The sequence below is a fragment of the Aulostomus chinensis genome, chromosome 24 (assembly GCF_037954235.1).
Source record: "Aulostomus chinensis isolate RoL2024-O1b breed Wild chromosome 24, RoL_Achi_v1.0, whole genome shotgun sequence".
Lineage (NCBI taxonomy): Eukaryota > Metazoa > Chordata > Actinopteri > Syngnathiformes > Aulostomidae > Aulostomus > Aulostomus chinensis.
The window spans coordinates 407,525-419,694 of record NC_141343.1 but is presented as its reverse complement, the minus strand read 5'-3'; the positions used below and the strand labels follow the sequence as shown (position 1 = coordinate 419,694).

Here is a 12,170-nt window from a genome sequence, read left to right as displayed (position 1 = left end):
CACCAAAGGAAAGAAATTTGGGGTTTGTCATCTTGTTTGTAACAAGTGAAGGAAACACCAGTGTCCTCAGCATTAGTCCAAATGTGCAACCCTAACACAGATTCTTAACTAGAAGCGAGGCTAGCGATCTGATGGAGGGCGACACAGACTGACTGATCGACGTTGGCACAAGGTGGACCTAAGAATCTGAGCATTTTTTTCGTTCACTTTACCGCACAGAAGGCATAGCTCTTGATCGATTGCTATCATTTTTTATGAAACACCAATCCTGACTGAAATAACGAGATCACAAACACAAAAATGGGTTTTCGTCAGGAAGGTGGTGTGAAGGTCTCAGAATGGAGCTGCTGCTTTGCAAAGAAAGGAGACGGTTGAGGTTTATTTTACAGTCACCCTCCTGTTATAATGAACAGGAGTTCTGCATGTTTGTCTCAGACGTGTTTGATTTTGATGGCTCTCACTCTATTCTTTATTATCCTCCTCCTCCTTTATTCACGAACACACATACTTTTACTTGCTCCATGGTTCTCATCCATCTGAGAGTTGTCTATTGTTTTCATCTCCCTGGTGACATTCATTAGTCTGCATCTCATTAGGATCCTCAGACACATGAAGAGAGATTCAGACAAGCACTGTTTGTGTGTGTGTGAACAGGCTAGTGCTCATTAATAAAAACAGCTGTGCCCCTATCCTCAGATAATGCTCTAAAAATATTCAGGGGAGTAAAAATGCATCTCACCTGCTTATTTTTGAATCATTTCCACTCCTCTCTTTTGAGAGATGGCCAGTGGTGACTTAACTCATATGGTGAGAACAAGTTATGCTAATCCCTCATATGAAATTAAAACTAGAACACTTCTAGATTGCTGCTACCATGAATGAGTGATAGATGAGCATTACATAGCAACTGAATGCAGCAGCTGGTGGTCCTGAAATTTGAAGCTAGTTAGTTTTCTAGCGCAAATAAAAGTGTGTCTGGATTTCTAAGCATATGACTGGACAAAGGAGACATTGAATATGCCAACTGATGTGCTTGAGGGTCTGAAAAACAGAAGTTTTTGGGACATTTTGCTATTGTTAGCTGTTAGCTACATTTAGCTTTTAGCTAACTATTAGTGCTAGGTTCTCTCTGCACTCTGGATTCACAAAAAATTCAGGCAAGAGGGGAAATAACAGGTTTATAAGCTTAGAATACATATTTGTGAGTCCCTAAATGACAAAACATCACTTGTACCTTGCTGAACCTGAGGTAGCAGTGTTTGCACGCATCCCACACACAGTTAGCAGATTGACACCCTTCCATAAATCCACTTGGGTCTTTCTTGCTTCATTTATTTTGACATGGAGCTGCATTGCTGTGCTGTGTGGTCATAAATGCTAGTGTTTGGACCAAAATGAGGGTAAGCAAATTAAGAAAAAGTCACTTAGTCCCACCAGTTCGCCTCATGTTGGTTTTACTCAGCTACAATAGGCTCACTCTCTCTTTCTCTCCCTCGCTCCCTGCAGCTCTGTTGAACTAGGCTTGACTACACTCAGTGACACACTCACAGACACACGCTGATTTGAGCCGCTGGCTGCAATCGGATCTCAATGACCTTTGTGTAAACAGACTGAGATCATTAATGTAATAGGACCAGTAGTCATTCTTATTGCTTTCTTCTTCCATTCCTTTCTCATGTTGCAGAAGTGCTTGGTCATCTTTTGATTTTGGCAGCACGTCGTTTGTGGGTCCCTGTTATTAGTTGGATAAAAATACCTCAGATTGAATTCAAATTGATACAAATTTAGAGAACAGGAGTTGAGCTGATCAATTGGCACATCAGAAATGGACCACAGTTACGTGAACCACCTTAATGGACTTGAACTGTTTCTTTTTTAATGATTGCTTTTCCTCTGTGTTTGAACTCTAATCGCAGAGGCTTCTTTTGTACCTTTTTCCAACTCTCATATGTTCTTGTGAAATGAAACTTCCTTGTGACAGCAGTTTAAACGCCGCTATCATACATTTTGATCATCTTCTGTCGTCTGATCCAGATCGCAGAGCTTGTTGCCACCGAGTTCTTTGAACAAGGAGACAAAGAAAGACAAGAGCTGAAAATTGAACCAAGCGTAAGTGCCGCATCATTTCTCAGTAGGGACAAAACCTCCCTCCAGAACATTGAGTTTATTTTTTGTTATTGAGATTACTAGGGATGCTTGGGTGTTTTTAATTTCAATTTAGTGCAACTTGTCCGCACCACAATACACCAATGTCTTCATGCTAGAATGCTATTAATGGCCTTACTTAGTGTATGTGGAATATTTGGTAAGGTGTTATTAAAAACATTGGGGAGGACTATTCTCATAAGTCAATATTTCCTTCCTGTTTTGGTACAAGTTGCATGGTCTTCTCTTTGTTACCACATTACTACAGTGTGATCTCTTGAACAGTGAGTCAGTTACAAGTAATCCAGAAGTTTGTCATTAGACTGCAGGATCCTTGAGAGAAGATCAGGAATGAGTCCTAAACCTTTAGATAAGTTTGTATTGTTGAATGTCTGGTTCCTTCATCTCCAAGTCAATTGTTTTTTTGGGTTAAAGTCCTGATGTAAGGTCTATTGTTGACAAAAACTTAAGATATCTGAATGTTTTTTGTTAACTATAAATCCATCCATTTTCTTCCACTTATCCTGTTAAGGGTCACGGGGGGCTGGAGCCTATCCCAGCAGCTTGTGGGCAAGAGGCAGGGTTCACCCTGGACAGGTCACCAGTCCATCACAGGGCCAACACATAGAGACAGACAACCATTCACACTTACATTCATACCTACGGTCAATTTAGAGTATCAATCAGCCTAGTCCCCAACTGCATGTCTTTGGACTGTGGGAGGAAGCTGGAGTACCAGAGAGAACCCACACAGGAACAGGGAGAACATGCAGACTCTACACAGAAAGTTCTTACTGTGAGGTGATAGTGCTAGCACCTGCACCACCGTGCCACCCTTTAACTATAAATACTGTATGTCAGTAAATACTCAAAATGACTAACAGAAGCTTGCAGAGGATTATGGAATGCACTTGGCCGATTTTTTTAAAGAATAAATTCAATGCTTACAAGTTTAAAGTTCACGCTAGCATATGAAGGACTTACACTATGGAGGAATGACTTTATAGATGAGCTCATCTCATTGACTTTTTTTCACTGTAAAGCAGATTTTCTGCTATATTCCAGTGTAACAATCCCATTGGTTTCAAGGGAGCCCATGGAGATGCCACATGTTGGACTACACTAATATCTTATCACTGTTGGACACATTAAAAGGCTGCTACCAAAATCTGTAGTTGCTCGGCACACTGAATTAGCCATGGGACAAAACACTGACTTGAGTTAATGTCTTGTGACCATTATAAGGGCAAACTGAGGCTCCGCCTACTCTGTTTCTAACTTTACTGGCATGGTGAACACCTTTCATATGATTTCAGGACCTAATGAATCGTGAGAAGAGGGACAAGATTCCCAGCATGCAGGTGTCCTTCATTGATGCCATCTGTACTCAGTTGTACGAGGTAATACATCCAAAGCTATAACTGTTGATGCTAACAGTCTGAATGATTGACTGATGGGCCTTTTCCTTGTCTGTCCCAGACCTTGGCAGGCATGTCGGAGTATTGCACGCCATTGCTGGAGGGATGTCAGAGGAATCGTCAGCATTGGAAACACTTGGCTGAGGAGTCTGAGAAAGGCCTGGTCAACGGTCTTGTGTGATCCCACCAGTTTGACTTTCAAGCCACGCTAAAGTCCAGGGTTCTCCCTATCCAGCTGGGTCTCACAAAACTTCATGAAATTAGCTTGATAATAAAAGAAGACGAGAGGGTGGTACTCATGTAGGAGGACACTCTTACTCTCTCTCTAGTGGGGCGAGGCAAGATATCAAATTTTCAAAGAAAATTTTGGCTTCCGGTGTTTATGAAACAAGATTGAAAAACAATGTGTTGGGACACACATAGAAGGGTTAAAGCAGTCAGGTGAGCACCACCCACAAGCAAGTGTGATGTTCTGAATGTGAGCAATATTACCGGCGTCTTCCACACCCCTGCCTGATTAGAGGTAGGATTTACGCTCTGTTTTAGCATGAACATGACTCAAGAATAAGCAGGATTTGCAGGTCAGTAAAGGTCTTGAGGCTGTCATTGTCACAACAGGCTACATTACCATGGTAACTCAAGCCCTGCCTTTTTTCTGCTGGCTGCAAATCCTGCTAACATTTGAGCTTTTGTCTACAGTGGCTAAAGGGTTCAATTGGTTTTCATCCCCGTGTCAGAGAACTCGTCAGTGACATGGTTTCATCTCAAACTGGCACCGATTTAAACACAAAATCCAGGTGAAAAGGGCAATCCGTGGTGTGTGGCAACTATCTTGGAAATGGTGCCATTGTTCACTCAGGTGGAACTCAGTGCCTGCCCTGCAACAATGGTGCAACACTGTAGTGTTATCTGGACAGTTTAAACTAGCATGAGAGTGCATCAGTGTTTTGGGGCCAGGGATGAGGAAAAAATGAGAGGCAGGGGGTTTCTTCATTTTTTTTCATTGTGTAACATGAGATAAAAAGTGGAAATGTCGAGAGTGACGAGAACATGTTGAGAATCAAGTCAAAAATAGGACATTTTCTTTTTCATTACACTAAGAAAGAAGTGGAAATGTCAAAGTCAAACGCATTTGGCAGAGAACGATTTTTTTTGTTCACTGGTCATGTTGACAATCGTGACACTTAGTCAACCATTGGAGAAAAAGTGAAAGTGCCTGCCTCTACAAAAAAACGCCTTGCATAAATAAATTTGTGAAATTAGACCTCAGATTCAGCTTTTGTATCAAAGAAATTCTTTGTCTTTAAGCTCATAAACAGTGTTGGTTGCTCCCGTAACAGTGCTCCCTTCATGTTCAGGGGTTGCCTTAATTCCTAAAATGCGAAACAATAATAATCATAAAAAAAAATCTTCCTCCTGGGATTTAGTTCCACTTTATTCTCAACATTTCCATGTTTCTTCTGTTTGCACGGTGTAAAAAAAAAAAAAGTTCATAATTTTATCCCAAACATTTCATCTTTTCCCCCCGTAGTGCATATGGAAGAAAAGAAATCTTTCTTCTCGTTATTTTTCCTGTACCCAGATGGAAGAGACAACACATGGTTTATTTGAACCTTTAGCTAATCTTCCCCAGCAACATCAAGGAGCAAATGACACGATCTTTCACTTCCTCGATCATAATCATTTCATCAAACTTTGTGGGACTTGTCAACTTATTTTCATAACAGCACTAAGCTATATTTAATACCATAGCCATGTTATTTTTGCACAGAGTGGCTTTGACCTTAAACTCTTTATCTCACAGGTAGTGACTTTAAGAGAACACTGAATGTAGAACACCAGTACAGCAGTAAGCGGATATTTACCACGTCCAATGTTTGAATCGTCACAATAAACTGATAACACTTGTTAAATATGTCTTAAGTCACAGAACACATCACCTTTTGAGTCAGTTTTCACTCCTTGTCTTAACTATTGCATATTTATTTGTTTTATATATTTATTAGAGTTTCTATATTGTGAGGTCATTCTCTTGTCAAGAGCACACATTTCTACACAGGAAATGTAGTTTTAATACTTAGAGGGAAAAAAAAACGTCTGCTTTTTTATGAAAACCTTTTTCAGACCATTTTTGGAATTGTATTGTTTTACCTTCTTTTTTCCTTTCAAAAATATTAAAGCGCCAAAGACTAGACCTAGACCATACCTTCGGTATGAAAGGCGGGGTCTGGAATTTTCACTGCCTTTTCTTTATAAAATGAGATTCCTGGTAACAAAAAAAAAAGTTGTCCTCATCTCGGCAGCCATTAATGATAATAATACTCTTTATACATCAAAGTTTATTCTCAGTAGCTTCACCAGACTTTTTATGCATATCGCAGCCTAAATATTATATATAAACCCAACCAGCAAGATTAAATTATGAATGGTGGATTTGAGGCAAATTAAAATCGTATTAATCCTCAAAACTGGTACACAAGCGAATCACAAGTGACTTGCCGAACATCCATCTGGTTTATTAGCTGCCAACTCCTCTCTTCTGTGTAAAATAATTCAGAATGTAAGAGCACTTGCCCACCCAGGTTTAAAGGTGATATCACATTTGTTACAGAATTTAATGGTTAAATTCTGCTGGCATATTTATTTCAGCTGACAGTGCAGTGGTTCCCAATCAGGAATTTGGACACCAGTTGGAGTCTTGGTCACAAGGGTGTGGCTACTTTGTGATTGGCAAGTTGCTGGTAACAGGAATTTGCATTTATAAGTTAGGTCCTTGCATATTGTGCACCATTTCATCCAAATATGGTCACTTCTGGTTGTGTGGTGACACAACCTGTTTTTAGCAGTTTGCTTGGCAATGGAGTTAAGGAGCAGTCAATGCAGGACAGACATCATGTTGAAATCAAGTTCCAGAGCTTCGCACTGCCCCTGATGTTAGTTTATACTGTGCACAAGGAGGTGGACAGCTTGTACTCAGACAACAAAAATGTTGCTTTTCATTATGTGGAGACTCCAAAATTTTATCTTACCTTTTAAATTGACTTCTTTGTGACTCCAGATTGCGGGAAAAGCCAGCAATGTACATTTGTCTTGAGGCTAACTATGATTAAAGACTAACAGGATAAACTGTCCAATAAGTTTGCTTACAAAGTCCAGGGCATCACCTGTTATAACTCAGCAAGCCACAAATACTGGGATCTGAGCTAAGAACAAGCCAACAACCTGGTTCTCGGTCCAGCTGGCACATTCAGTTGAACCAATTTACACTGGTGCTTCAACACTAGCATGAAGAGGTGTTCTAATTTGTTTGCTTTTAGCTTAAAGCTATGGGTTTTTTGATTGAGTGTTATATCAGATGACATGTTGGATAGTTAAGTCTTGGCCACCAGGTGCTTCAAACTAAAAAATATATGGCTGGTACTTTCTGCATTCTGGAGTCACCAAAGTAATACATAAGAGAAAAACCTCTCCATGGGCTCGAGACACCCATTTGTGAATACTTGAAAGGCAAAATGCACTTTTTGGATGACTTATTGCTCAAAGTAGGAAGTTTCAAATTGGGTTACCCTAACCAGTAAACAATGGCTTTACATCATTTGAAGCAGTGCTACGCCAACCTGTCCGGGGACCAATGTCCTGCAGTTACCTGTGAGTCAAGTCAAGTTCATAACCAACCCATGAAACAACCTCAGTGCCTAAAGTGATCCAGTCATTAGAAGTTCAACATAGTCCACTAAAAACACACCCATGTTTGGTCCTGATGTGAATGGAGGTCTCTTGATCAGATACTTCCCAGTTTGTTAGTCTAATAACCCAGAATCCCCAACCAAGATGCATTTGACTGTCTAATTAGACTTGACTGCCGTCTCAGGTGCAGCACTTTAGTGGACATGCATACACAGGTGTCATTTGTAATTGTGGTTTTGTATTTTCCAGGATGAACAATGTGCCTGTTGCCTTTGTTTCTTCAAGAAATAAACTACCTTTGATTTCCTCATTGCTTGGCTTGTTTAGAGAATTTATTTTCATTTCTCTGGGGGGATGGGGGGTGGGGGGTTGCTACTGAGGCAGAGGGTTCAACATGAGCCAACACCTCTGAATAGGTCCCATTAAAGAATGCTCCTAACTTCTACAATATCCTCTCCTTGATTCAATGCCGCCACCCTCTGATTGAAAGCAGAAAAAGAATCACAAGGAATATTTGTGCTTGAGGTGAAATAAACATTTCATTCATGAGATATTATAAAAGTGTGACATACAAACAACTAGCTTCTAAAAGAGGTTGACACTTGGAAAGATGAAACAAAAGTAACTGCTTCTAGAGAGAAATATTTACATTAGTGATGTCAGAGACAGCCACCACGTCCCAAAGACACCAAAGGACAGGATACTGGACAGTCCCACACAGAACTGCAGTGGCTGGTGCTATGTGCAGCTTGTGAGCTTGAAGAGGGGCTAAACCGAGTCTGTCCTCTTGTACGCCACCATGCTGTTCACCTTGTGGATGGATGTGGTGAAGGAACGGAGACGCACTTCTTCTGATTGGTTAATAATTTGTGGCCCAGACTCCTCCCACTTCTCTGGAACCTCCAGGTCTTTGTCTGTGTACACTAGCAGGTCAAACGCACCTGGAGGGAAGATGGTCATTGTCGGAGGGGGAAAAACAATGGTCAACAAAACAGAACGGGACGAGTCACTCACATGGAGTCTCGAGCAGCGGCAGGAAAGTCACGGTGGCAGTTATCTGTCTGATGACAGAGCGAATCTCATCCTGGATGGTTTTGATGGATTTCTCTCTGGGAGCGCTGGACAACAGTGAAGACGCACCAGTGAGAGTTCAAGCACCTGGAATGATGTGTCTGCAGAAGCACATGACTGCCATCTGCTGGACACTCAGTACAACGCAACTCAAACAGTATCCTGGCAAATCCTTAGGCATTTTAAATATAAAATGTAGGACAACAATGTCAGAGAAATTATTATTAGGACTTTTCCAGGACAGAAAGGTGAGCGGGAGGGACTGACCTGCTCTCCTTTGCTGACTTGTCACACTCAATGTCAAACTGCCATCTCTCAAGCACCTCATTGGTCTCCAGACACGTGATCACCAGCACCAGCTTCTGCACTGTGCAGTTGAACAGCCACTCTGACAAACACACATCAAAACACAAGTTGTTTGAATGTGGGGTAACCATAGCCATTTTTAATACTTCTGGTTTTAGCTCTTCAAAAGGAAATAAAATGAGTTATACATGAAACCAAGTTCACTTTGATGTGTTACTGCCACAATATAAATTGAAATGTGGTTCAAAAATGTTGCTTGGTTCCTTAATAACTGAAATAACTGTGGTACTGTAATGGGAAAAAAGAGACCACTAAACATTACCCACCTAGAACAAATAAGTGTCACTGATAAAAAAAAAATTTAATTTTCCATGAAAAATAAATGATTAGAATTAACATTTTGTGAAATTAATATCGGGGTAAACTTCATTTTCTATATTTTTGGCTAATTTAAATCCTACACTATCAAAATGCAATGAATGAACAGAGGACTCTAAATCAACTCAATATTCTATGTGACCACCCTTTGCCTTCAAAACAGCCTCAATTTTTCTAGGTACACTTGCAGACAGTTTTTGAAGGAACTCTGCTGGTATGTTATTCCAAACATCTTGGAGAACTAACCACGGATCTTCTGTGGATGTAGACTTCCTCAAATCCTTCTCTCTTCATGTAATCCAAGACACACTCACAATAATCCTGAGATCAGGGCCATGCCATCACTTCTTGTTCTTCTTTACACTGAAGATACTTATTAATGACCTTGGCTGTATGTTTGGGGTCAGTGTCCTGCTGCAGAATAAATTTGGGGCCAATAATACACCTTCCTGATGGTGTTGCATGATGGATAATTATCTGCTTGTATATCTCAGCATTGAGGACACAATTAATTCTGACTAAATCTCAAACTTCATTTGTTGAAACAGAGCCCCAAAGTTGCAAGGAACCTCCATCATGCTTTATTGTTGCCTGCAGACATTCATTATTGTACCGCTCTCCAGACTTTGGCAAACTGCCTTCTGCTAAGGCCAAATATTTCAAATTTTGACTAATCAGTCCAGAGCACCTGCTGAACCCCAGTTCCTATTTTTTTTATTTTTTTCTTGCATAGTTGAGTCGCTCGGTCTTGTTTCCATGTCGGAGGTATGGCTTTTTGGCTGCAACTCTCCCATGGTCAGAAGACCACTTCTGGACAGACTTCTCCGGACAGTAGATGGGTGTTTGTGGGTCCCACTGGTTTCTGCCAGTTCTGAGCTGATGGACCTGCTGGTCATCTTCTGATTTTCAAGGGAAATAAGCTTGATGTATTTTTCATCTGCTGCACTAAGTTTCCTTGGCTGACCAATGCGTCTACTATCCTCAACGATGCCTGTTTCTTTGTGCTTTTTCAAAACAAGTGACAACTGACAAGGAAGCCGAGTTTCATCTCTCAAAATAAAACAGCTTGGTTCTCTGTTGTAAAACACTGCAATCTTGGTAAGAATTTTTTTTATTCATTATTATAATGTATTTTTCACGAATATGCGCCATTATCAGTTCAACCAAAAGATATTTGAGGAAAGTCAAGCATGGCAGTCACCAGACCAGACTTATATGACATTTTTCTGTTGCAATTATAAAAACGGCACAACATAAAACACTCCTTCCCTCTTTCTCATCGAGCTCCCAAACACAGAAAATGAAAGATTCAGTTACACCCTGGCTACCTTTGAGTTGAGTCACCACGTTGGTCAGGTAGTTTTTCAGTTTGGGATCAGTGGTGAGTTGAAGGCTCATATCGTAGTGGGTGACCCTGGAGAAAGTCTCTGGAGGGTAGATGCCTCGCTGGTACAAGATGCTGTTGATGCCAAATGCTGCAGATGAAAGTTGAGTCACCAATAAGAGGGAGAGATGCATGCATGCAAAAAATAAATAAATAAAACATTAAAACTCAATCATGTCTGTAAATATATAAATGGAAACATGAAAATATGCTTTATTCTACTGAAAACAGATATTATGAGCATTAACAACTATCTGACTTTATCAAATATGGGCAGACATACACATTTACAGAATATGGTTGTCTTTAGAATTAGCTCAACATAAACAGACAAAACCTCGTTAGTGAAACCTATAATTGTTTTTTTTAGATATCATTTGCTAGTTTTTAGGTAATATAAGTTTTATACCTGGACCACCGCTACTTCCGATTCTTAACATTCTTCTGGTATATTCCGTACATATATAATAGTTGATACCTGAACACCACAGCTTTGACTGTTATGTTTCTACTGGGCACTACGTCTTCACCACTACTGTCCGAAGTGGGCGGTGAACACTCAGTGAGTTGTAACTGTGAACACTTTATAGCTTAAAAGTACAATTCTATACGAAAAAAATGCTAGTTTTCGCGTATATGAAACACAGAACCTCACGTGATCCGGGTTTTTTTGTGCGGTGTTCAGCAGAGTGAGTTAGCTAAAGCTACACCGCACAGGCCCAGCTGCTTAACATCGGGTTAACAATGTTGGACAAGCTTTAAACGCTTTTACGGTAGAAATACTTACAGAAGAACTCGGCCACCAGCTCCGCGCTTCCTTTAAGGGTAATACCTTTCATCGTGCTCGTCATTTTCTCAGTTTAATTAGCTCTTTTTCGCTATAGAATCCTTATTCTTACTGCTCCTTCCGTCACGGCTGCAGACTACCCGCCGTCCAGTTTGAAATTTCCCCAATCCTCAATCGCGTTTTGCACATGCGTGAAACTGTCAGCGCATGCTTGCTGACGTCTTCTAGGCCGGTCGGTCAATGATACGCATGCGCTAATCTGATCCACTGCAGACTCAGGATAGTTCGCTCAACAGCGATTCCTTGTCATTGCAATCAAATTATACATATTTAAATCAAGTGTGGCAGGAGCTAAAAGTCTGGAGAAAGAAAAATGTGTTTTCATTGTAATGGTGTATTGTATTTTTTAGTGTTATATTTTTTGATTACATTAGATGTTTATTGTTCATCCCTTTATTTTCTGAGCAATAACTCAACAGTATCTTGTTGATGATATTCTTTTACACCGATTGGACATGATAATATGTGTTGTTTTCAGTACAGTTCAACTAAAGATATAATGTCATTATTTAGATTTGCATTTGTGCACAATCAGCCTCTATTTACTTTTTTCCTCCTTAAGTGACATGAATTTTATAATTGCATATATATCATGCTGATGTACATAATATATAGACTTCTATTTACTTGGGTTTAAACTGTCAATTTGGGTATATACCATTGGTTTACATTCATATAAAATGAGAAATATTTGTGGATGAATTTAAATATTTTTGTAAAGTGTAATTTACATATCAATTCCTAAATATGTTTGATGAATCCTTTTCTGTGCATGTCTTGGTTATGAGACTGATCGACCCCCCTGAAGACACATCAAGACCAATATCATCAATTGGCCCATGAACTGGCTGCACGGTGGTGCAGTGGTCAGCACTGTGGCCTCACAGCAAGAAGGTTCTGTGTTTGAGTCCCGGCTCAGGCACGGGATCTTTCT

General features: G+C 40.2%; 2 protein-coding genes across 5 annotated transcripts in view; one reads left to right on the top strand and one right to left on the bottom strand.

The window, feature by feature from the left end:
* pde5ab (phosphodiesterase 5A, cGMP-specific, b) overlaps positions 1-7,553 on the top strand; it is an 86,885-nt gene extending 79,332 nt beyond the window's left edge. For all 4 annotated transcript variants that reach the window (XM_086196891.1, XM_086196890.1, XM_086196889.1 and 1 more), the window contains exons 20-22: positions 2,035-2,109; positions 3,462-3,545; positions 3,625-7,553. In XM_086196891.1, coding sequence (XP_086053017.1) covers positions 2,035-2,109; positions 3,462-3,545; positions 3,625-3,744 — 279 coding nt within the window. In that variant the 3' untranslated portion in view covers positions 3,745-7,553. The remainder of the gene's footprint in view (positions 1-2,034; positions 2,110-3,461; positions 3,546-3,624) is intronic.
* Positions 7,554-7,770: 217 nt separating this feature from the next.
* mad2l1 (MAD2 mitotic arrest deficient-like 1 (yeast)) lies at positions 7,771-11,376 on the bottom strand. The gene is made up of 5 exons (XM_086196892.1): positions 11,177-11,376; positions 10,334-10,480; positions 8,589-8,709; positions 8,265-8,368; positions 7,771-8,191 (listed from the first exon to the last, which is right to left on the bottom strand). Exons 1-5 carry the CDS (start codon positions 11,238-11,240, stop codon positions 8,019-8,021), a joined length of 609 nt encoding a protein of 202 aa, XP_086053018.1. The 5' UTR covers positions 11,241-11,376; the 3' UTR covers positions 7,771-8,018.
* Positions 11,377-12,170: the final 794 nt, after the last annotated feature.

Coding starts and splice junctions, on each gene's coding strand:
- mad2l1 (XM_086196892.1), bottom strand. CDS start 11,240: ATGACGAGCACGATGAAAGGTATTACCCTTAAAGGAAGCGCGGAGCTG. Junction 8,710..10,333: donor CGTGGTGACTCAACTCAAAG/GTAGCCAGGGTG, acceptor TGTGTTTGTCAG/AGTGGCTGTTCAACTGCACA. Junction 8,369..8,588: donor AAGTCAGCAAAGGAGAGCAG/GTCAGTCCCTCC, acceptor ACTGTTGTCCAG/CGCTCCCAGAGAGAAATCCA.